This window comes from Podarcis muralis, chromosome 12 (assembly GCF_964188315.1).
Source record: "Podarcis muralis chromosome 12, rPodMur119.hap1.1, whole genome shotgun sequence".
Taxonomy (NCBI): domain Eukaryota; kingdom Metazoa; phylum Chordata; class Lepidosauria; order Squamata; family Lacertidae; genus Podarcis; species Podarcis muralis.
Genome location: NC_135666.1, coordinates 24554274 through 24578002, shown reverse-complemented (window position 1 = coordinate 24578002; position 23729 = coordinate 24554274). Strand labels below are relative to the sequence as shown.

At 42.8% G+C, this 23729-nt stretch overlaps 2 protein-coding genes across 7 annotated transcripts in view; both read left to right on the top strand.

Moving 5' to 3' along the window:
• Positions 1-23729, top strand: part of MALRD1 (MAM and LDL receptor class A domain containing 1) — a 233090-nt gene that overhangs the window by 71630 nt on the left and 137731 nt on the right. For all 6 annotated transcript variants that reach the window (XM_028750688.2, XM_077936862.1, XM_028750689.2 and 3 more), the window contains 3 exons: positions 15731-15887; positions 17708-17818; positions 18829-19042. In XM_028750688.2, the coding sequence (XP_028606521.2) occupies positions 15731-15887; positions 17708-17818; positions 18829-19042 (482 nt within the window). The remainder of the gene's footprint in view (positions 1-15730; positions 15888-17707; positions 17819-18828; positions 19043-23729) is intronic.
• Positions 3784-6765, top strand: LOC144329310 (serine/threonine-protein phosphatase 1 regulatory subunit 10-like). The gene has a single exon (XM_077936865.1). The coding sequence runs from the start codon at positions 3879-3881 to the stop codon at positions 6261-6263; it is 2385 nt and encodes a 794-aa protein (XP_077792991.1). The 5' UTR covers positions 3784-3878; the 3' UTR covers positions 6264-6765.

Here is a 23729-nt window from a genome sequence, read left to right as displayed (position 1 = left end):
ATGTCTTCTACCACTTAGTTACAGCTCTTCCGCTATCTTTACACTGGATTTCTTAGTGTGTGTGTGTGTGTGTGTGTGTGTGTGTGTGTTTGTGTTTAAATTATATAAATTATATCTAGAGTCTCCAAAGTCTGGTACATATGTGCATTATAACAATGGAACATTGTATTTTGAGTCAGACTGTTGGTGCACATTGTATAGCAGTGGCTCTCCAGAGTTCAGACAGAAGGCTTCTCCAGCCCTACCTAGATATGCCAGGGATTGAATTTGGGACCATTTGCATGCAGAGCAAATGCTCTACCATGGATCTATGGCCCTAATCAAGGTTTTGGGATTGAGCTGAAGGATTGTCCACACTGTGCCCTGTCCTCTGTTCTCAGGTATGTGTGCCTCCCCCACCTGTTCTACTTGAGTTTGTGATTATTTCTGGCAGTCAAAATCCAAGAACACTCCCTTTGAGGCCCTGGGTTCAATATCAGTCATATGTATTGCTTAACTCAGGTTTACAGTGGTGGTGGGGATTCATGTGCAAGAAGGGATGCATGCTTAGGTTTTACAACTAAGGAAGGTTTGAGAACAGGCAATGGGAGGAATTCAGCATCATGCTTTTCCAATTATTTCATCAGTGCAAGCTTGGCCAATGGAACAATCTCCCTTTTCCTCCCCCAGCATGGTGTTCTAGTGGTGCTCCAGAACTCACTGAGCTAATAATGGGGGGTGTAAGGAGCCATGTGGGGGGCGGGGTCCCATTTTGCCAGCAGGATAGTGCACTTGATTCCATTACCACACCTACTGACTTGAATCTGACGCAATTTGAGGATAAACACTTTGAGCCCAGACTTCATACAGCACCTGCGGCAGGCAATGTCTCACATACTCTCCCAGGTCTTCACATAACAAACACTGGAATTGCCTTGGACTCAAGGGGGGGGGGGGAGTGGCAATTGATTTCTGGTGGGTTCGTTATGCAGACCATCATTTCCTAGTAAAAAGATTATTTGGATTTGTGCATGATATGCTGAACAATAAAAAGATTTAATGTGTGTGTTTTGTTGCAAGCTGTGTTTGCTTGTATATAAATATGAGGTCCTGCAATTGTCTGTAAGCCAAACTGTGGCTCATTGGATCATTTAGGATCTATTTGTGTGGATGGGCTATTCACATAAGGCTGTATCAAGTGCATAACTGCTAGTGGAAATGATTCTAAGAATTCTTATATGGCTTATATTGGAACAGGCATCCTATGGTGCTGTTTCCCTAGTGACACCCACTGTTTTCTCAGATAGACTCTGTTAAGTTATTGGCTGAATGTCATTGGGGTAATAGCTGCTCTCTGTTGGGTCTGGATCTGATTTGACATGACAGTCGAAAGCAGCAAGCAGTCATATAATCTTATACCCTGACCAAGTGGGAAAAACTGGAACTGTTAAAGCATTTGCCAAGTGAAACCTCAATTTCATATTGTGCCAAACCACAGAAGAGTTGCAAAACTGTAAATAAATCATGCCAACTGTGATTAGATGCTGTGCTGGAATGTCTGCTTCCATCTTTATTACTTGAGAGTGAGATTTTATCCCATTGTTTCCTTTTCCTTTCAAGCTCAGAGGATTTATGATGGAATGTTAATGAGATGTGCTCTGTTTTGGATGAGCCACAGAAGAATTGTGAATTAATTTCAGCTCTTTGTCAGAAGCAGCCAAACTTAAAGCACAACAAAATAACAACAACAAAGAAGAACAGTAGATTTTTAGCTAGTATTCAGCAATTGTTGTGTTAAATATGGAATTCTTCATCTCTGGTGCCCTTTGGTTTGTGAATTATTAACCATGCTGTTTTTAATCAGGTAGTGGGAAACCTGAGAGCTTTTTGAATTTTCAAAGGAAGAGAAGTGAGTTAAAATAAGTAAAATCAAAGGCATTGTGAAAGAAACAGGAATCACATTGATTACCATCCAGTCTTGGCTTATTTATGTGACTATAATATGTTTAGTTTGGCTGCCATCAGGCTTGTCCCAATATCCTTTGTTGGTAAAAAGTACATTTATATTGTTGTTGTTGTTTAGTCGTTTAGTCGTGTCCGACTCTTCGTGACCCCATGGACCAGAGCACGCCAGGCACCTCTGTCCTCCACTACCTCCCGCAGTTTGGTCAAACTCATGCCGGTAACCTCGAAAACACTATCCAACCATCTCGGCCTCTGTCGCCCCCTTCTCCTTGTGCCCTCCATCTTTCCCAGCATCAGTGTCTTCTCCAGGGAGTCTTCTCTTCTCATGAGGTGGCCAAAGTACTGCAGCCTCAGCTTCACGATCTGTCCTTCCAGTGAGCACTCAGGGCTGATTTCCTTAAGAATGGATGTGTTTGATCTTCTTGCAGTCCATGGGACTCTCAAGAGTCTCCTCCAGCACCATAATTCAAAAGCATCAATTCTTCGGCGATCAGCCTTCTTTATGGTCCAGCTCTCACTTCCACACATCACTACTAGGAAAACCATGGCTTTAACTATACGGACATTTATATTAGGTTATTTATTTATTTATATTTACTCACATTTTTAGGTCACTGTAGTCACAAAAGATCTTAGGGGTAGCAAGAAGAACTTAAAAATTTATACCAATACACACTACTACTACCACCACCACCAACAACCAGTTTAAATCCGTCTAAAACAAATAACATCTATTCAGATGTGACCCACACTCAAAAAGTGGAAACAGTCTCACAGCTGGAGCTTTGTCCTGGGTTGTTGGTTTTTTTTTGGTATGTGTAACTGCAAAATAGTTTCCACTACCTAGGGTTGCTATATTTCAAAGTGAAAAACTCAAAAAAAGACAAGAAAAGAATATATGGCAGCCCTACCACTACCAAAGAGATATGTTGCCTTTATACTTAACAGTGGCTTGCCCTTTGGGGAATGGAAGTTCAATGACAAAGCACATCTCTGGTTATGTGTGCGAGTCTTCCACAGCACTCCATATCACTTTTTGGCCATTAACTGCAAAACACCAAGGATTTCTCAGAATGAACTAAATTCCTCTTTGCTCATCTGCTGAAAAGCCTGGGTACCTTTTACCTATAGTGCATATAGTGTGTGATTGCATTCATAGATTAACCTGAGTAATTTTCTTCCGACAAGAAATTCATTTTGCAGTTAATTATGTTACTGTGGATTAAATGGTAATTATCTGATTCTCTAAGGGCTCTGATTTCTGTGGAGTTGATTCTGTACTCCAGCACTAAGCCAGAAACAAGGGGTTTCTTGTGTGAGGGATATTGGAAAGTTTGCCTTCCTATTTTTGTAGTCTTCCGTTTGGACTAGTGGAGACTGACACAGTAGTTGATGTGACTTTCAAGCAATGATGGCACTGAATTAACACCCATCTCTCAGTTGAGTCAGGGAACTGAAAGAGAAGAACCATCAGCCTGCACTGGCTCTGTGGATGAAGCTACATGTGGGAGAGGGGTCTGTTAAAAGGTTTGGTTTGGCTTGAGACACCACCGTCGAACTTGCTCCGCGAAACAAAGAGAAAAATACCCCCACAATCTTGAGCCTCTGAGACGACACAAAAAAAGCCAGCTACATTTCAGATCGTCTGTATTGGGAAGCTGATAAAATTCTTTGTGACCTTGAAGGAGAACCGCCACTAAAAAACATAAACAAAATTAATATTTAGCAACAACTTTCCCTGATTTTTTTAATAGGCAACTTTTTGTTATTTATTGACCGTCCAAAAAGTTGCTATATTTTTTAAAAATGAAAACCAAATATTATTTTTTCTTTAAAAAATATTATTTTTTCTTTAAAAACACAGCTTAATCCAAAAAAAAAGCTAAATCTTGAGGCGCTGTCGACGAGAAAATTAATTGGATAAATTTCCAACCATGGGTTCCAGACCGATAGACCCAAAGGAACTCCTGAAAGGACTGGACTGTTTCCTTGGCAAAGATGGAGAAGTCAAAACACACGAAGGAATCACTAAAATTTTCAACTTAATGAAAGATGCCCAGAAGATGGTCAGTCGCTGCATCTATCTGAACATCTTGTTGCAGACCAGAACACAAGACATACTCTCAAAATTCATCAAGGTTGGTGGCTACAAGCTTCTCAACACATGGCTGACCAGCTCAAAAGCAGCGAATAACGTGCCCCTCCTGCAGCAGATCCTGCTCACCTTGCAACACTTACCCCTTACTGTAGATCATCTGAAACAAAACAATACTGCCAAGCTGGTCAAGCAGCTCAGCAAGACAAGTGAGGATGAAGAGCTCCGCAGACTGGCTTCAATACTGGTCAGCGACTGGATGGGTGTCATCCGCTCCCAGAGTAGCTCCCAGCCTACAGAGCGAGAGAAGAAAAAGCGGAAGGAGGAGAATAAAGGCAAAGCACCCGTTCAGGAGAAGCCTCAGGAGGCCAAATCAGAAACCAAGCCTGAAGAGACCCCTGAGAAGAAGAAAGAAAAGCCAAAATCTCTCCGCACTACAGCACCCAGCCATGCTAAGTTCCGTTCCACTGGGCTGGAAATGGAGACTCCATCCCTCCTTCCTGTAAAGAAAACTGTCAGTGCTGCAGTAACCTCGGACAAATACAACTTAAAGCCAATACCACTGAAGAGACAGAACACATCTACTCCCATTGCAGAAAACCCACCTGCTGAGAAGAAATACAAGCCCCTCAATACCACCCCTAACACTACCAAAGAGATTAAAGTCAAGATCATCCCCGCACAACCTATGGAAGGCTTGGGCTTTTTGGATGCCCTAAACTCTGCCCCTGTCCCAGGGATCAAGATCAAGAAGAAAAAGAAAGTTTTGTCTCCAACTGCAGCAAAGTCAAGCCCCTTTGAAGGGAAGCCAGTGCAAGAAATGAGTGCCACCAAGCCAGCTTCACCAGAGCTTACCCCTGCATCAGAGCCAATGGATGTGGATAGACCTGGCACCCCTGTACCAGCTGTGGAGGTTCCTGAGCCAATGGAGACAAACTCCTCTGAGCAGGGCGGATTGCTGGATTCCAAACCAGCCGATAGCCCGGTTGACTCAACCCAGCTGACAAAGAAGGGCAAGAAGAAGAAGACTGTGAGCTGGCCTGAGGAAAGCAAGCTGCGGGAATATTTCTATTTCGAATTGGATGAGACAGAGCGAGTCAATGTGAACAAAATCAAAGACTTTGGCGAAGCTGCCAAGCGAGAGATGCTGAAGGATCGTGAGGCCTTTGAGACAGCACGTCGGCTCAGTCACGATGCCATGGAGGAGAAGATCCCCTGGGTCTACCCGAAGCCTATTGACTTGCCTTCTCCACTGGTTCAGCCAGGAAGCGGGAGCCAGGAAAAGTTCACCCAGGCTGAGCGCGAGAAAGGCATTTTGCAGGAAATCTTTCTCTCCAAAGAGAGTGTTCCCGACAGTCCTCATGAGCCTGACCCAGAGTCCTATGAGCCAGTGCCGCCCAAGCTCATTCCTCTGGATGAGGAATGCTCCATGGATGAGACTACCTACGAGGAAAGACTCGACCCAACCACCGCCTCGCAGTCTCCGGACGGAGCTGGGGGCTCGAAGCTGCCCCCGGTCCTGGCCAACCTCATGGGCAGCATGGGGGCAGGCAAGAACCCGCAGGGCCCCAACCCCAACTCCTCCATCAACGTGCAAGAGATCCTCACCTCCATCATGGGTGGCTCCAACAATCACAAAACAGAAGAACTGCTGAAGCAGCCAGATTACTCCGACAAAATCAAGCACCTGCTGGGCAACTTGCAGGGTCAGCCTGGACCGGGTCCTTCAGGAGTTCCTCACGGACTGCTTGGAACAGGGCCCGGTCCAGTCCCCAACGGATTTCCCCCGGGGCCCAAAAACATGCAGCTCTTCCCTCCTGTAGTTCCAGGACCTATGCCTGGACCCCACGGGGGCCCAGTTGGTCCTAACATGCCTCCCGGCCCTGGCGTGCCCAGCGGGCCTCGAATGATGGGCCCACCCCCTCCCCAGTGTAATGATGGCTACTGGGACCCTCCCGACGGTGGCATGCGAGGTGGGCCCCACGGAGGCATGAGAGGCGGCAGCCCTGGTCCGGGCCCCGGCCCCGGCCCTTTTCACCGTGGGCGAGGTGGCAGAGGCGGAGAGCCCCCTTTCCGTGGACGAGGCGGCAGGCGGAACAGCGGCCCCCCTAATGACAGGTCGGAGCGCCCCGTTTGCCGTCACTTCACGATGAAAGGCAGCTGCAGGTACGAGAACAAGTGTGCCTTCTACCACCCTGGCGTCAACGGGCCGCCCTTGCCCTAGTCGCAGGGCCCCGGGCCCCTCTCCCCAGCTCTTCTTAACTGTGGTATCAGCACACATTCCCATGTCACGGACTCTGGGACTTGAACCCCCCAACTCTCGAGACTCATGCTGCATCCACCTTTTTATGGCTTCTGTGAGGCCCTTTAAACGTTTGGGGCAAGGGGGAGCCGACCACTCTCCCCTCCGCTGCTACTGATATGAACTGCCACACCCCCCCCCAAAAAAAAGAGGAAACCACTGGGAGGCACCTTCTCCGTCTGGTCTGTGGAGCGCTGAGGCCACCCATGGCTGTGAAAGCACAAGAGACGTCAGGGCAGGATTTTTGGAAAAGCCGGCCGACCTGTGTAAATATCCCTGTGAAAACCAGCAAAGGAGGAGGAGGCACTGCAGCTCTGAAAGGCCTGCCTGGGCTGGACTGTATTCCACCACAGGTTCCCAGGAACCAGGCCTGCACTGAGGACTTTGCTTTTCCTCCGGCAGAACAGCTGGCCTCCGCAGGCAAACGCTGTGGGAGAGGGGTTTACTGAGGGTGAGTGAAACCCTCTTCAGGCAGCAACACAAAGAGGAGGCAAATAGGCCCCAGCATATCTTGTCTGCGTGCTTTTCAAAAAGCCTCTCCCCCCACCCTGCCCTTTTTCAAAAAGTCCTTCCATAGGCAGCCAAAGCAAAGGAGATGGAATAGTCTCAGCCCTTCCCGAACCCCAACATCCTCCAAAAACCCAAAGGGGTAGTAGCATATTTCCTTTTGATTTGATTTGTTATATTTCTATGCTGCCTTTCTTTCAAATCAATCCCAAAGCGGCTCACAAACAATACATAACAAGAACATTATAGAACACAATAAAACATCACAACTACAGCATAAATCATATGAAATAATTAACAAGTCACCAGTGGAAGAATTACAATCTAAAAAACATTGTAAACAAAGCAACAACTAAAAAAATAAGCTAAACACCGCAGTTAAGGCAAAAAGCACATTATGTGATTAACAGCATTTATAATCTACAAAACAATATTAACAAAATAGCAACCAAAAAATAAACTAATTGTTGTTAAGATCATACACACCCGCTCCACACCCCCATAACTCATAATATCTCACTCTATCTCACTCTATAATGACTATGGCAGCAATGCCATTCTGGAAGTTCTTTGGGCAGCAAGTAGGGTTACACAGGTGAAACCAACCGCCCTCTGATGGCAAACAGAGTCTCTCTTCCCTCACAGTTCTTCCTCTGGAAACAGCTCTCTTATGAAGGCTCCTAGGGCTGGACAGGTGAGAAAAACCATTACTGTACCTGCTGGCCAACACAGTCTCTCTCCCCTTACCTAGCTCATCCTATCTCTCCTATGCTCTCCCATCTTTGTCCCACAACAGCTGCCCAGGCAACGTCTTTGCTTCAGAAAGAAGGGGAGGAGTTAACGTCATAGCCAATTGGAACTGAACTTCAGCAAGTACTCCGTGTTGCAGAACCAGAGGCATCATACTTGCCCCTCTGTTTGTGTCAGTGGACTCTCCTTGCTTAGAAGGTTGCCCGCACAATTCTATTTCTAGAAGGGTAGAGACTTCATTAAAAAACCTCAGAGTTTAGGGCCACATCTGGCATAAATCCAGTTCTGACTTCACTCATTGGCTAACAACACTGAAAGGTAGGAGCAGCCAGGCTGGTTCATTTAACACAAATTGCTTAGCTAGATATCTGCACATTATGCTTCATAACTTTCTTTCTAAAAAGGTTAGAGACTTGGTTTGTTTGTTTTTTTAAAAAGTAAGAAATCAAAGTCTGCCACCACTGTTCAACGATGATCCTATTGGATCAGCCTCTAATGGTTTTAATTGAGGAGCAGGAGAAATGATAAGTGAAAACAACACAACAAACTAGAAATACTAGAATTTGGTAGTTCATTGTAGTCATATCTCAAACAGATTCTCTCAGTTATTTGGTGCCCCTCAACCACAGGGGCTCTAATTCTGTGTATACCTATAAATCTGCTACTGGTGCTCTGAATGCCTTTTGGGGAGGGACAGGGTTGGAAGAAAGCTCATATCTTTTGCCAGTCTCATGCCAAATGCACAATAACTTGCAGGCTGTTTGACGATGTCTTCATGGTGGAAGTTCCCAAAGAAATAAGGTTGATTTGTGGGACACAACAATAAGGGTCTAAAAAAAGAAAATCTGTAGAAACTCTTTAAATCGTAGACTGAAAATTATGAATCCAGGCATACTTAAAATTTAAAAGCAGCATTATATACCATTGAGAGTGCATTTGTGTTTGCAATTTAGCTTTTCAGTATGGGTGAGTGGGTGGAATGAAAGGATAAATATTTTTCACTGCAATGTGTTTATGTTGGCTGCTTTGGGGCGGAATGTGCTGACAGTGTATATTTTTAGATAGATGTCTCATTGAGATAGTGTGAAATTAATGGAAGTGCATTCAAATGACACTTTAAGAAACAGAGATCATAAACAGTGCTGGAGAGTATTCTTTATAATGCAGTACTTGAATCTGTGCAGTGAAAATGGCTCTTATGTAGTGTTCTTTACCCTCCACATAATCATTTTTCAATAGTTAGTGATGTCTCTCCCCATATGTGTGCATACATCTCTGCTATATAATGGTATGTATACTTCAAGCTCCATTAAATATAGTCACTTCAGACTATATTCTATTCAACATGTAATGGAACATATGACATTAATTTACATTGCCTACTTAGCATTCTTTCAATCAGTGTTATCTTCTGCAAAAAAAAAAAAAAAACCCTGTTGTTGCATAATGCACAAAAGTGGTGAAAGTGAATCGCTCCGTTTCTGCATCCCTACTCATTTTTGTCTTTCAATCAAGTCATGTACTTCAAACTCAACTCTTCAACAGCAGCTGCATTGTGGGAAAGAGCATTCAAATCTCTTCTCAACCGTGAAGTTCAATAGTGCCTTTGGGCAGGTCTCACTGGCCAAGGGTGTATGTCACAGTAAGCCAGGGGTCAGCAAACTTTTTCAGCAGGGGGCCGGTCCACTGTCCCTCAGAGCTTGTGGGGGGCCGGACTATATTTTGAAAAAATAATAATGAATGAATTCCTATGCCCCACAAATAACCCATAGATGTGTTTTAAATAAAAGCACACATTCTACTGATGTAAAAACACCAGGCAGGCCCCACAAATAACCCAGAGATGCATTTTAAACAAAAGGACACATTCTACTCATGTAAAAACACACTGATTCCTGGACCGTTTGTGGGCCCGATTTAGAAGGCGATTGGGCCAGATCCGGCCCCCGGGCCTTAGTTTGCCTACCCATGCAGTAAGCTATAAAATATGGATTATCATCACCAGGAATGAGTAGTGTGCTGGATAGGGATGGACGAATCAGTCAAATCTGGATTTTCTGTCTCTCGAATCATAAATTCAGGTCACCTCATTTCCACGTCCGTTTACAAAACTTCTGTGCACAGCACTGAATTGCTCCCACTGCGCCTCTCACTTTTCCAAGCTGGGAGTGACGAAGTGCAAGTCTTGGCTTAACATGGTGTGCATACCCACACTTATGGTTTCTTCCAAACAAACCACAATAATTATGGCAAGATCAAACCTTTGCTTAGCATAAAGGTTTGTTTGGAAAACAATGAGCTGGCTTGCATGCCATGGTTAACCAGCTTGACGAAGAGAGAAGCAAAATGATGCAGGCGTATGCACTAGACTAGCACATTGCTCTTTATCGATATTCTATTGCTGATGGTTTAGCATGATATGCAATTGCAGCCACTCCCTGAGTGCAGGGTTATGGCTAGTTTGTTTGGTTCACAATTCTTGGAAACAAAAACACTTTTCTGTAGAAGACTCCTCAAAATGGCTTGCAGCGGGGGCGGGGGGGGGGAGGGAACAAAACAGGGACAATCTTAAAACATTCCCGAAACCATAAGATTGCAAAGAACAGCAAAAATAATATGGTAACACCAAAAATTCACAGGTGAGGATAGAAACCCGAACAGCTTGTTAGAATGCTCATGGGTCTTTGGTCAAGCATTGTACACCCTCAGCAGCACGGCAGGAAATCACTGTGCCAGCGACCACACTTCTTACAGCACTGGGACATGGTATAGGATGTCCAATATTGTGCTTGTTGTTTATTTATTTAGTAGACTTGTTAGTTGCTTGCCACCCAAAGGTCTCCAAACAACTTACAATGCAGTTAAAACATAAATGCAGTATAAAGACATGTATGCATTTATAAATATATGTACCCGGTAGATATCAGTTCTTGGCTTGGTTCAAATAAGACAAGGTGATTGTTTAAATATCCCATTCCCAGGCTATATAGAGAGCTAGAAGGTATCCCACACTGTAGTAAATAGCATGAAGCAGCTATTGCATTGCACCCAGAGGCTTCGGAATCAGAACACAAGGTTGCCAAAAAAAACACTGTATGTAAGATGCAGGGAAAACAAATCCAGCACATACCAAACCAAGCCTGTGCTCTCAAATTAGCTGAAGGTAAAAACAAGTAAAAGAACAATGCATTCTTTCTTCTTCAACCAGGCCTTGGGCTGACTAACATACCATACCCTTTTAAACGTGTTGTGGGAGTGGGAGATTCTTGGGGTTTTTTTGTTCTTATTTTTGTTACGTAGTTTGTGTTTTTTATATTGTACTTTTATGTTGCGCACCGACCTGAGATCTATGGATGAAGGGCGATATACAAATTTAATAAATAAATATTATTCTTCTGCTATTAGAATAAGTTAGTGACCACTGTGGAAAACAGGAAGCTAGAAACTCTGAACCTGAGAAACTAAAAAATGGGAAGCTTGAGAGGAGAAGCAGAAGAATGGAATGGGAAAACAGCATGTCTGACTTTAAAAGTAGCATGGCACAATGGAATTTTGTTGTATGCCCTAGTGACTATATTTAATCATCAAAAAGACAACACAAGGTTTCAGCTTAGACACCCATGCTAGCCCTGGCCTTCACATAGGACCAGATACAAGTTGACATTTGGATAACAACCCAGATACTTTTGTAATAGCACAGGACCCTTTTCTTCTTTTGTAGTTGACTTTGAGGAAGCCCAGCTTGCACATGTGAAATCACTCCTCCTTGTCCTTGCCAATGATGTTCTTAAAGGTGTACAACTGCATTTCAACAACATTCATGTACTATCTGGAGAGAGAATTCCATTTTTTCTCCAAGGCCAGAAATGATGTGGCTATGGTGCACAATGAAATCTGCTTTCCTAATAATTTTGAGAGAAGCCACGTGGTGACTGTGCTCAGCAAATGAGAAGGGAAAGCGTGTTTATTGTGCAATAAACTGGTAATGTGGAAAATCCTCCAGGCACTTCAATGAAACCATTGCCGCAAAGTATGCTTCAGAGTTGGGTTTTATATGTATAGCCTGTAACAGAATAACTTGCCTTTTAAAAACAATTCATACTTGACAGATTATATTGGTTTTTCTGAATATTTGAACTGTAATAGGAATCTACATCTGCATTTACTTACTTCTCAACTGCTGCACACGGAAGTACTGAACAGAATTGGTAAACTGTGCTGAGAGCTGAACTTTCATAGAAATTATAACCTTCCGAAATGGCTTTTACCTTCTTAAAAACTGTTTCTTAATAGTCTGGTTGAAAAATACTGAATTACATGACAAAGCAAATGTACTTATAATATAGACTTTGAAAACTTCAGATGTTCAGAATGTTGAGCTCCCTTCTTTGCCCAAGTAAGGAAAGAATTATGGGGATAAACACTGAATCAAATGGTTGCAACAAAGCAAGGTCAAAATTGTACAGTTTACAGCATTCTTTCATAGGATCATTGAAGCGCATTAAAATACTCTATGAGAGAACTCAGGAGACAGGGTAAAGAAATCTCACAGTATTGTATCTCTGCGTCTTCTCTCGTAAGCATTACTGTCATGAGAAAAGAGAGAATGTGCTTAACGCCCACTTAGCAATTCAGGAGGAATTTTCCCAAGGGCAAAACAGCAGCAAGCATCATTTAAAAATAAAATAAAGACAACAACAGAAGACACAGATGGGTAAAATGTATCTTTTTTTCTCTGCTGGTGAGCATGCAAACCTACATTTTGTACCCTCATAACCTGCAAAAATATTTGAAGTTAAACATTATTGATTGGTACTTGGAAATATTTACATACAGATCTATTTATTTATTTAACACACATATATGCCATTCTTCAGTTAAATGAATTTCTTAGGGTAGCAATAATATCAGGTTAACACTAACAATAGGTAAATAGCATTGTAATAACACAGCAACAAAGTAACAGTGCAGCACATAAAAACACAATATAAACAGGGGGGAAACCAGTAAGATATTAGCAGATTAAAATCAGGGGGTATACTAGAAGTCTTGTCAAATGAAAATGTTTCTGCCTGGCATCATTCCCCCTCAGCCCCATAAATCAAATTTGGCACTAAACCAAATGGGAAGGGCATTCCAAATTGGAAGCTATAATTGAGAAGGTCCTTTCTCTGGTTACCACCTGTTTAGGAAGACGGAACTGAGAGAAAAGTCTACGATGACCATAGCATTTGGACAGGACCGTGTGCAATACATTCATGCACATGCATGTATTATGCACATAGCCACATAAACTAGAGAAATATGCTCACTGGATTGGATAAAATGATTCTTGGTGTACTGATAAGCAGACCAATGGAAATAATTGTTGGGGATCTCTTTACCACTAAGACTGACTTAAGAGTTGCCTTCATTTCATTTTAGATTATTACTTTGTGAAATTTCACCCAAAATCGGTACCCACTTTATAAGTAGCAAAAAAATGAGGGGGACATTTAATTATTTTTCAGAAGGAATTTTTTGAGCTGTGTTGAGTGTGGGTTTGTGCATGCTTACCATTGGTAACTGAGCAGCAGATTCTTTTAAAACATTTCCCACTTTTCCAGTGTAACACTAGAGCCCCTTAAGGTGATCAATAGCTACCTGCTAGAATTACTGTCCCAGAATTCCCCCGGAACAATGTTACATCAAGATGTAACATCAAGGGGCTTTTTTTTTGGTGGGGGTATGGTGATCCCTGTCCAATTGCTAATAGTAATTATTATTATTATTATTGTTATTATTATTATTATTATTATTATCACCCTTTTGGCATCCCTTTTGGTATCCTAGCAAACTTAGCTGAAAGTTTGAAATGCTGAACTCTGGGCACACCCATACCCTATCCAGGCATGGCCAAACTTGGCCCTCCAGATGTTTTGGGACTACAGTTCCCACTACCTCTGACCACTGGTCCCATTAGCTAGGGATGATGGGAGTTGTAGTCCCAAAACATCTGGAGGGCCAAGTTTGGCCATGCCTGCCTATACATTTGGACCACTGTGTTTGTTTATTTTAATCATTTGTATCCCACTCTTCCTGCCCAAGGAGATTAGAGTGGCATACACTAAAAACAGTAAAGTTATATAAATAAGCAACAGCAACACAGAACCTTACTTAAGGCAAAATTTATAGGACTCAAAAGCCTGATTAAAAATAATCGGTCCTTCTAAATGCAAGCTATGAATGAACCTTGTGCCATTAACACATTGTTGTATTGCTGCTGCCTTTTTTTGCAGCAGTTGACGTCTGCTTTCTCAAGGAAAAGAATGTTTTCTCCATATTGTGGTCAGCATAGTGAGTCATTGTCTTCACTCCCCGCTTCTTCCTGTTTCCACATGCAAAAGGAAGATCCTAGAGAATATTGGTGGGAGAGGGCACATTGCAGAGCCAGCCCTGTAGGTAGCAAAGCTTCTGGAGCACTGAGAAAGATTAGGAATGGCTGCTTACCTGGTCTGGAGGTGGGCGGTGATTGAGACCTGGCGCAGTAGCCCCTCAAACCCCCAGAGGGCAGAATGACTTTACCATGGTGGCTGGCCTATCAGGGGCAAGCTGAGGGGTGGAGTCTGGGTGGTGGACCAGGGTGGAAAAGTATTCATTCTGATTTACCTCTGGCCAACTGCTCCTGAGCATGGCATCCACTTCTACCCTTCACCATAGCCCATTTCTCCCAAAGCATTGATTGCAGTAGTATTATAGTTGCATCAGGCTTAATTTCTTATAGACTAAATATACCTAAGTATTAAGGTTGCAAATCATCCTCTACACACTTACCCTGGGTGTGAACTATGTTGAATGTAGTGTTACTTAAAGGTAAAGGGACCCCTGACCATTAGGTCCAGTCGTGGCCGACTCTGGGGTTGCGGCGCTCATCTCGCTTTATTGGCCGAGGGAGCCGGTATACAGCCAGCATGACTAAGCCGCTTCTGGCGTACCAGAGCAGTGCACAGAAATGCCGTTTACCTTCCCGCTGGATCAGTACCTATTTATCTACTTGACTTTGACATGCTTTCGAACTGCTAGATTGGCAGGAGCAGGGACCAAGCAACGGGAGCTCACCCTTTCGCGGGGATTTGAACCTCTGACCTTCTTATCGGCAAGTCCTAGGCTCTGTGGTTTAACCCACAGTGCCACCCACGTGGGTAAGTGTTGCTTACCTCTGAGTAAATTTGCCTAGGATTACACTGCCACAGTCATCTTTGCCATTAAAAATTGCATATCTTACAGAATAATCTGAGTTACATCTGTGGAGAATGTAGCCATTGTTTTGCATTGCTTTTCTTCTGTCGTAATGGCACCTTAAAATTTTCATATTTTACAGTCCTGTTGAAAATATGCACCTCCCTCCCTGCTATTTTTCTTTTTAAGGACCTGATGATCTTCCCAATAACATGTTAAGCATCTTGTGACGTCTGGCCCTCAGCTGAGGTGTGGCATGGAATCTTTGGTTAATAATAATTATAATTAAAAACATTCGGAATCCTCATGGTTGTGGAGTGAAACGTGTTTTGCATTCAATGTGTTTTTTGCTGAACTGAATGGAGAGCCTGTGCAGACACAGCAGGCAGCATCTCGAGGCAACACAGAGGCACTTCAGGCTCTGGATAGAACTTTCATTGGAATGGCAGAGGAGAGGTGCTGCCTTAGGCAGGCAATTAACCACACCAGCTCCTTAAGCAGGACCCATGTTAGGGAAAGGGCCATAGCTCAGTGACAGAGAATCTGTTTTGTATACAGAAGGTTCCAGTTCAATCCATGGCATCTCCTGAGATGAGACCCCTTGCCTGAAACCCTGGAGAGCCACTGCCAGTTCATACAGACAACACTCAGGCTGGATCTAGACACATCAAAAAAACGGATCCACATGGATTCTCAGGATTTTTGCCTTGGTCTACCCCCAAACTCACCGTCAAATCACATATCATGTCTGTGGCCACAGCATGAACCACAAAAATCATACATCCACTGTTTTGTTCAGAATAATTTTTTCCTTGTTTTCCTCCTTTAAAAACTAGGTGCGTCTTATGGTCAGGTGCGTCTTATGGGGCGAAAAATACGGAATTCATTTGATTTGTGAATTTCTCTCTTTTCAGGGCAACTAAGGAAGGCTGGTATCTCTATGCAGACAGTTCCAATGGACAATTTGGACATACTGCTGACATTACCACTCCAGTAATTTCCCAGACTGGACCGAAGTGCAAGCTGGTGTTTTGGAACTACATGAATGGGGCAACAGTGGGTTCACTGAAGGTACTAAAAAGACAGTTTATAGACTAAAAAAAGGAAGAAGAAGAATATTCACAACCTGCATGATGATGATGATTACAATGATTATTACATTTATATCCCACTTTCCCTTCAGGGAGCTCAAGGTAGCATACATAGCTCTGAGATTACACCCACAAGCTCCTTTAGTACCCTCGGGTGCAACTCCTCAGCCCCCGGAGAGCTGAATTCATTTTAAAAAGCTAGGTGTTTCCTTACCACCTTTCTTCCTATCTTGGGCTTCAGCTCCCTTCTCATATCATTTATTCTGTTATCACCCCCTGAACTGTCTCTATGGCAGCTAGTCATTGTTTAAGAACTGTTTGCTCCCCCCCCCCACCCCGTTTTGCTTCCTTGTCCCTTTCCCCTGTTGTGTCATTGATGATGGGGGGGGGGGGAATTGTAAGCCTGCAAGAGGGACTGTTTCAATTGATCATACGTAAGCTGCTCTGGGAGCCTTTTTTGGCTGAAGAGTGGGGTACAAATGTTCTAATTAAATAAAAGAAATAATGTTGATATGTGAGACTTCTCTGTCAATGAAAACTGTTCCATTTAAAGGGAATGGTTATTTCATTTTGCCATGTTATGTGCAGCTGGGAGATGATTTTTCTCCTATTAAAATGAAAAGCCTCTCTAGATAGTCCTGGAGCTAAAACTGCAGATCATTATACCTGGTGATAAATCCTGGAGAGGAAAAGCGTTTTGGGGAGCTGATGATGTACAGTTCTGTCACTGCTGTCTAGAATCACAACTTGACATACATCACCATACTTCCATCTCCTGATGTTGTCAGTTTGACTCAGTTAAGACACTTTAGCTTCAGTGAAGCATGTTTAGGGCAGTTGACTCCTGGGAACAACCCGTCACAATTCAATGAATATTTACTGAGGCAGGAAGCGAGGAGGACACCTCATGCACCTTCTGAAGTTCAAACTAAACAAGAGCTCTGGAACTTGATTGCAAAAGTTTTTTTATGCAAACAACTGGATGTTTAATGTACTGCGAAACTAAAATGAGTTTTGAAACTGAATACAATCATGGGGTAATAGCAATTTTAACTGTTCTTGGTATTAGGATTGCTTTTCTTATTTCTTCGGCATACCAAAGGCAAGTGTCATCACTTGCTATTCAAACCAGTTGAAGTGGAAATGATCAAGCCTTGTTTACACAATCAAAATTTAAAAGTTGTTATTCTGGGGCTCTTATCCTCTCCCTTATGTGCTAATCTCCAGTCCTTTTCAGGCATTATTCCCTCCTTGCCCTTCCTTGCCCCACTAACATTGTGCAAGGGGAAGCATGGGGATGGTCTCTGGTGTCCCATGTCATGTCCCCACAGGAGGAGTGCTCAGTTGCAGAAAAGGATCCATCGCCAAATTTCTTGCTGTTGTGAATACTGGATCCACATGCAAAAGACCAATTCTGACCAGGAGTTCAATGACTGGGTCAGAAACATTGGCCTTGCTCATGTGGTTCTGGTATTATTCAGACACATTCTGCAGATCTTACTAGAAGGAAGCCATTCCCTGCTAGCACTACATCTGACTGCAGGTTAATGCTTTGAATGTGTAAATAAATCAAAGGCTGGTGTGAGTTAAGAGGCTGCTATCCTAGATTCTGTTTAAAAAAAAAGTCATTCACCATAAACATACTGCATGTTCAGAGATTTGTAGGATAGTTATTATAACTATTTATTTTCATGTAAAAATGAAACATGTAGCTAAACTGAAGCTGTTAAAAGACTGTTTGTCTTACGATTTGCAAAACATGAGTTGCTCATTTCACTGTAGATGTTGTTCAATTTTTAGGTGCTCAGAAAAGAGGGAAACATGTCTTTTGAACTTTGGTCACAGAGTGGCCCCCAGGGTCCTCAGTGGAACAGAGCTGAAGTGCATTTAGGTGTTCAATCTTATTTTCAGGTACTGTATGTGCAATTTTGTTTGCCTTCTTCCCTTACTATTTCAAGCTATTTAATGTTTCTGTTGTTCTGCGCTCGTAATGTCAGCCTTAAGACATCATTGCATTTTGAAGCAATCAAAATCAAAATGATGCCTCTGCTGTAGAATGAAGTTCATTCATTAATGGCACATAGAAGCAGAAATTGAAGGCAGGATGTTTCTTAGAGAATCTGTTACTTGAACTGACTGCTTTATTGTTGCTTTATGGCCGAAATAAGGAACCAGTGACCCTCCCAATGTTGTCGGATACGATCAACCCCAGCCAGCATGACCAGTGGTCATGGATGATGGACATTGTAGTTCTACAATATATTCAGGGTCACAGAGTCCCAATCCCTGCTTTATGATGTCAAAACCTTACCGCAGTTGGCAGCATCACAGTCTTTGGAAAATAGAATAATTTGGCAACAGATTTTCAAGACTCTTTAATTTTTTTTAGTCCCAATTGTATTTCTATTTGTCTGTATATGTTTGCTTGTTTTGTATTAGAAAGTAATGGTGATTCTGCATCGTACCAATCTTCCCTGTTCCCTTTCTGGCAGTAAAATATGAACAATGTTAACTTTGGAATTGTTCACTCCCTACCAGCTATCTCCTTTGTGTTTCTCATGTAGCATTCTTACCAGTAGTGGCACTTGTGATAGATGGAGCTGCCCTCCTGCTCCAGCATTGTTGCTGCTTACCTGGATGGTTTGGAGTGGTCAAGTCGGGGCCATGTGGGTGCCCCGGCAGGACCAATGGCTTGTCAGCAGCAATCCCACTACTGTACCTGTCCAGCCCTGAACTCTCCACCGCTCTTCCACTCCATATCTCCATACTGGTAAGCATTAGTAATACTGGTGTCGGGAGAGAAGCTTCACCCCACTGATGCTACTGATGCTCACCACTATCATATGGATCGGAACATTACTAGAGGTGCATGCTTGTATCAGAATGTGGCTATTTATATTTCTACTTTCTCCACTTCACAGGTTATCTTCAGGGCGAAAAGGGGCATCAGTTATGTGGGAGATGTGGCAGTGGATGATATTTCATTTCAGGAGTGTTCCCCCTTACTGATCCCAGACAGACACTGTACTTCTGATGAATTTACCTGTGCCAACAAATACTGCCTCCCAAAGGATAACCTTTGCGATTTTGTGAATGACTGTGCAGATAACTCAGATGAGAATCAAAGCATTTGCAGTGAGTACGGCTGTTCCTTGCTTTAATGAGCAGAAGCTATCAAGTCTCTAGTGAATTATTTATATAGTAGCACTGCTGCCAGTTCATTAGTGGTTCCGAAATGTAAATGAAAAGCAAAATTAATGATTTTGAAATGCTTGTTATACTGGAGTCTGCCTCACATACACCCACATGTTCATACAAACAGATGTCCCCACCGAAGAGTTTGCCAACCTTCTGGGTGCCAAAATCCCGAGGACTCCTGCGTCACCCAAGTAAATGTTTTGGCAGGAGGCAGCTGCCTAAACCTTGGGATTTAGGCACCCAGGAGGTTGGCAACTCTCAGCTGTTTGTATGAACATGTGGGTGCATGTGATTCCATTCGATATTAGTGATAGTGTCCAGGGCACCTGGAAGTTGTATTAACCAAATAAAATAATGTGCTTCAGGCAATGATGTGATTGTTATCTTAATTAATGTAAAATGAGAAAAAACGACTTGTTATTTAGTGTACTGGTATGATGCTACTCAGCTTGCGATAAGACACAGGGGGGCACTGGGCTATTACAATAGCATTTTGGTTTTACTACAGTTGCAAAATAAAATGTGGAACCAGCCCTACACATACTTTTCTAGAGAATTGGGTTCCAGTGTAATGAAAACACATCTGATTCTCATTTGTTACACGGACACTGAGAGGGGTGAGTTTTGGCAGCATCAAACAGGGTCCTCAGAGAACTATGTGGAACTAGATGTTGTTGCCCCAGCACTCTGTCATCTAGTGCTGTTATGTTGCTTCAGCATCAGCAAATGCTTCCCTGTTGCTTTCCTGGGCGGAGAAAGAGTGGGTGTATGTTAACAGTGTGCCCACTGGATTCGTTAGGTCATGTGCAAGTGAGGGTGTGTGGATGTCTCTACCTGTGTACGCAGGTCATTCCTACCACAATCTCCAACATATGCCCTTTGACTTTCCTGCTGCTGCTCACCTTGCGGTCCACAGAGACAGACAAATCCCAAACTTGCTGTTGGAAATCATTTCGTATTTTCGTCAGTAACTTTCTTTCAGCAAATTGATGTCATGTTGATGCTGCTGCAATCTAAGTCTTGAACCAGGTAACCATATTTTAAAATACAAAAAAAGTGAAAATGAGGTTATATATTCATAGAAATTTATTCTGAGCAGAAGCAAGCTAATAAACTATTTATTGCATCTTAAACTTGACCATAAGCTGCTTCCAGCTAGTTAAAACGGAAATTAAATTGTACATTGCTACATGTTCACTCCAGTGGCCAAGATTTAAATGAGCAAAGGGCTTTGATTCATGTATTTTTAAAACAACTTTTAAAAGATAAAATTTCAAAAAAAAGAGAGAAAGTAGTTAATATCCCTAGGACATTCATCCGCTTTCAGCATATGAAAGGATGATCAAGCAACAGTGGTCACAGATGACAGGGCAAATCCCACAAAAACAGTGTGCTCTCTCCAGACCAAAAGGGGATACAGAAGATGCACACTGTCCACCAAGCCCCGTTCTGTTCCCAGTAACCACAGGACACCTTTGCCCGGCAAGGCTTTGCCCAGTATCTTCTCTGTGTGATGGGCTCATGGGAAAAAGCTTTCCAATGAGCCCTTGTTGAAGAGGGGAGGGGAAAGCCTATATAAGGCTGCTTCCCCTGGATATCACAGCCATTTTGTTTGAGAGGTTTCCGCATGCCCACCCTCGCATTCACTGAGCAATTTTAGGTCGTTGGTTGACACGGCAGGAAAGAATTTTTTTTCTCTCTCAACCTGATTGGCACTTGGGTGGGGTTTTATCACCTTTCCCTCAGTGAAATTATGGCTTTCCTTTGTTAGGCAGAAGAACATTGTTTGTATGAGGGCGGAAATGGCATTGGTCAGGATCAACATAGTACAGTGGTACCTCGGGTAACATACGCTTTAGGTTACAGACTCTGCTAACCCAGAAATAGTACCTTGGGTTAAGAACTTTGCTTCAGGATGAGAACAGAAATTGTGCTCCCATGGCGTGGCAGCAGCGGGAGGCCCCATTAGCTAAAGTGGTGCTTCAGGTTAAGTACAGTTTCAGGTTAAGAACGGACCTCCGGAATGAATTAAGTTCTTAACCCGAGGTACCACTGTATAGAGGGGACTCCATAAGAGGCCTGAGGGGAGGATTGACCACAACAAACCCAGGCGTAAATTCGGTACGTGCCTGGTTGGAATCTGCACCCTGGTCCCCCAGTGAGACCTTGCTTGCTTGGCTTGTACCACAGCAAGGTTCAACACTGGCTGACTCCCATCATATAGGGTTGGGGCGATCCAAACCCAGTGGATCCATTCCATCAACATGGGGCTTGTGGAATGATGAACTGATCAGGGGAACCAATGCCATGCCAACCCTTGCCCTGCCTGCTGCTGTCAATTTGGCCTGATTTTATCCCATCACCATTGTACAGTCTGGTCATTTTGCTACTCTCATGGGTCTCATAATGCGCCTGCCTGGGCAATTGCATAGGTACCCAGCAAATTGCGATTTGGTGCTCTCAAATTTGCGAGAAAACAAAGCAAAACGATGCCAAAACATTTTTAAAGATTTGGGAATGAATCTTATAAATATTTCCCAATATAACAGAAAGGTTTCATGTTGAACACTGCATTTTATGCATCCAAATATCTTATTTAATTTTAACAAGGAATGCTAATTTGAAAATTTTAAGTACAGGCAACAAAAAAAGGGAAAACTCCACGTTGCAACACGGCAAAATTACATGCTACTGTCCTTAGTTACATTATGGGTAAGCTTGAGTAAAGCCTGTGCTTAAATAAAATTCTGTTATCCTGGAATTGCAGAGGCAAAAGAAGGGAAATTTTGACCTCTGCCACTGGCTAGGATACTAAGGTGTACCGGGTGGTTTTACCACCTGTCTTTCAGAAGGAGACCAACTTGGTCCTATCTTAAGTCTTTGCAATAAATTTTTGTATTTTTCAAGGGGATTTGTCCCATTCCAGTGACTATTTTGCTGTTATTCCTAACCTAACATTAGATCCAATCTCCCCCTACATGCCTCATTAATTTATCTTGATGATAATAAGAATGTCTAAGAAAAAAAATGGACACAGTGGAACAATTCCTCAGCAGATAAAAATGTAATTAAATTTAGAATATAATCTATTGTTGAAGTCAGGTCTTTTTTGACATAAGATAATCAGGTAGCTATGCTCACTTCATTTCCAAGAGGAATGTCATTGTTCAAAGTGTGCCAAATGATGATGCCGTCTTAGCTGTGATAATCTACTGTCACAAAGCACTGCTTGGGATGGACCTGCTTACACGTTGATTTCACCCTCCAGGGAAGTGCATGACAAAGAGAATGCATTTCTTGAATTTTTTTTTAAAAAAATTAAAATGAGAATGTAGTCTGTACTGTCTCTTGACAACAAATCACACTTGAGATTTATGAAACCGTGTGTTGACAATGCTGAAAGTGGACCAGCTGTGATGAACGTCTAATGTTTGGATTGAGTTTTGTTTAGTTTTTTGTTTGAAGTTCAGTATCAGTCTCTTAAAGCTGACATAATCATTGCATTTGGGAGCTGCAGTGGCTATGTGGTGGTTCACTCTTTGATGTTTGCATCAAGCCCTGATTCTTTAAATCAGCAGGGCCCAGGAGGACCAGCAGTAAGAAGTTTTTCTGATGGAAGTGTTGGCATAATACTTGGTATTTGTTTTGGAAACTTTTCTTGTTTTGGAGCTTGAGCCCAAGACAGAGGAAGGCCAGTCTTGGTGAGATGTATTTATTGTGGTTGTGAATGCAAACATGCACCAGGCTTTATTATTACCTATTCCATTTTATCCCACCCTTCCAAGGAGCTTAGGACAACGTACAAGCCTCTTTCATACCCATTTTATTCTTACAACTTCCCTAAGACATACAGTAGGTTAGGCTGAGAGTTATGGATGTACCAGAGAACAGCCGGTGAGCTTGTGGAGTTAGACTCCCTGGTCCTAATCTAACCACTGCACCTTAGTTTCTCAACATATGATATACCAGCTTTATTTCTAGTATCATCAATTTCAGGTTGCAGTCCATGAAATAAAATGGGAGGTTTGAGGATTAGAGTAGAGGATCTTTAAATGGTAAGAAAGTGAAAAACCTTTTCTTAGTCTGCTTAGGTGAGCTGCAGTAAGTTCGTTTAGGTTCCTTAAAATGTGTTGAGAAGCACCCATGTATACGTGAGGTTGGATGGTCATTTGTCATGGATGCTTTAGTTGAGATTGCTGCATTGCAGGGAGTTGGACTACATGATCCTTAGGGTCCCTTCCAATGACTGTTCTAGGATTCTCTGCCTCTTGTGCAGCTGTCCTCTTTTAGTTGATGATGGCTCGTTCCATTATAGAGGTTCTCACTTGATGCAGCAGTTATCAAGTGACAAGCACGTATGTGTGAGGCAATCCATCCTTGTTTCCCAATGAAACCTCAATACTGTTTGGGGGAGGGGTATCCATTTTAAAGTAGCTCTAGTGCCTCTTTTTAAAAAGACCATACAACTTTCTTTTACACAAAAATATTGGGGGAAACATACATTGTGAAACTTTAATCTGCCTTCTGCAATTCTCCAAAGCCCTTTCTCATTAATTTAGCTAGCTAAAAGAATACTTCAGCATAAGTTTAGATTTCCCTGGTTGTAAGATGGAAGTACCACTTA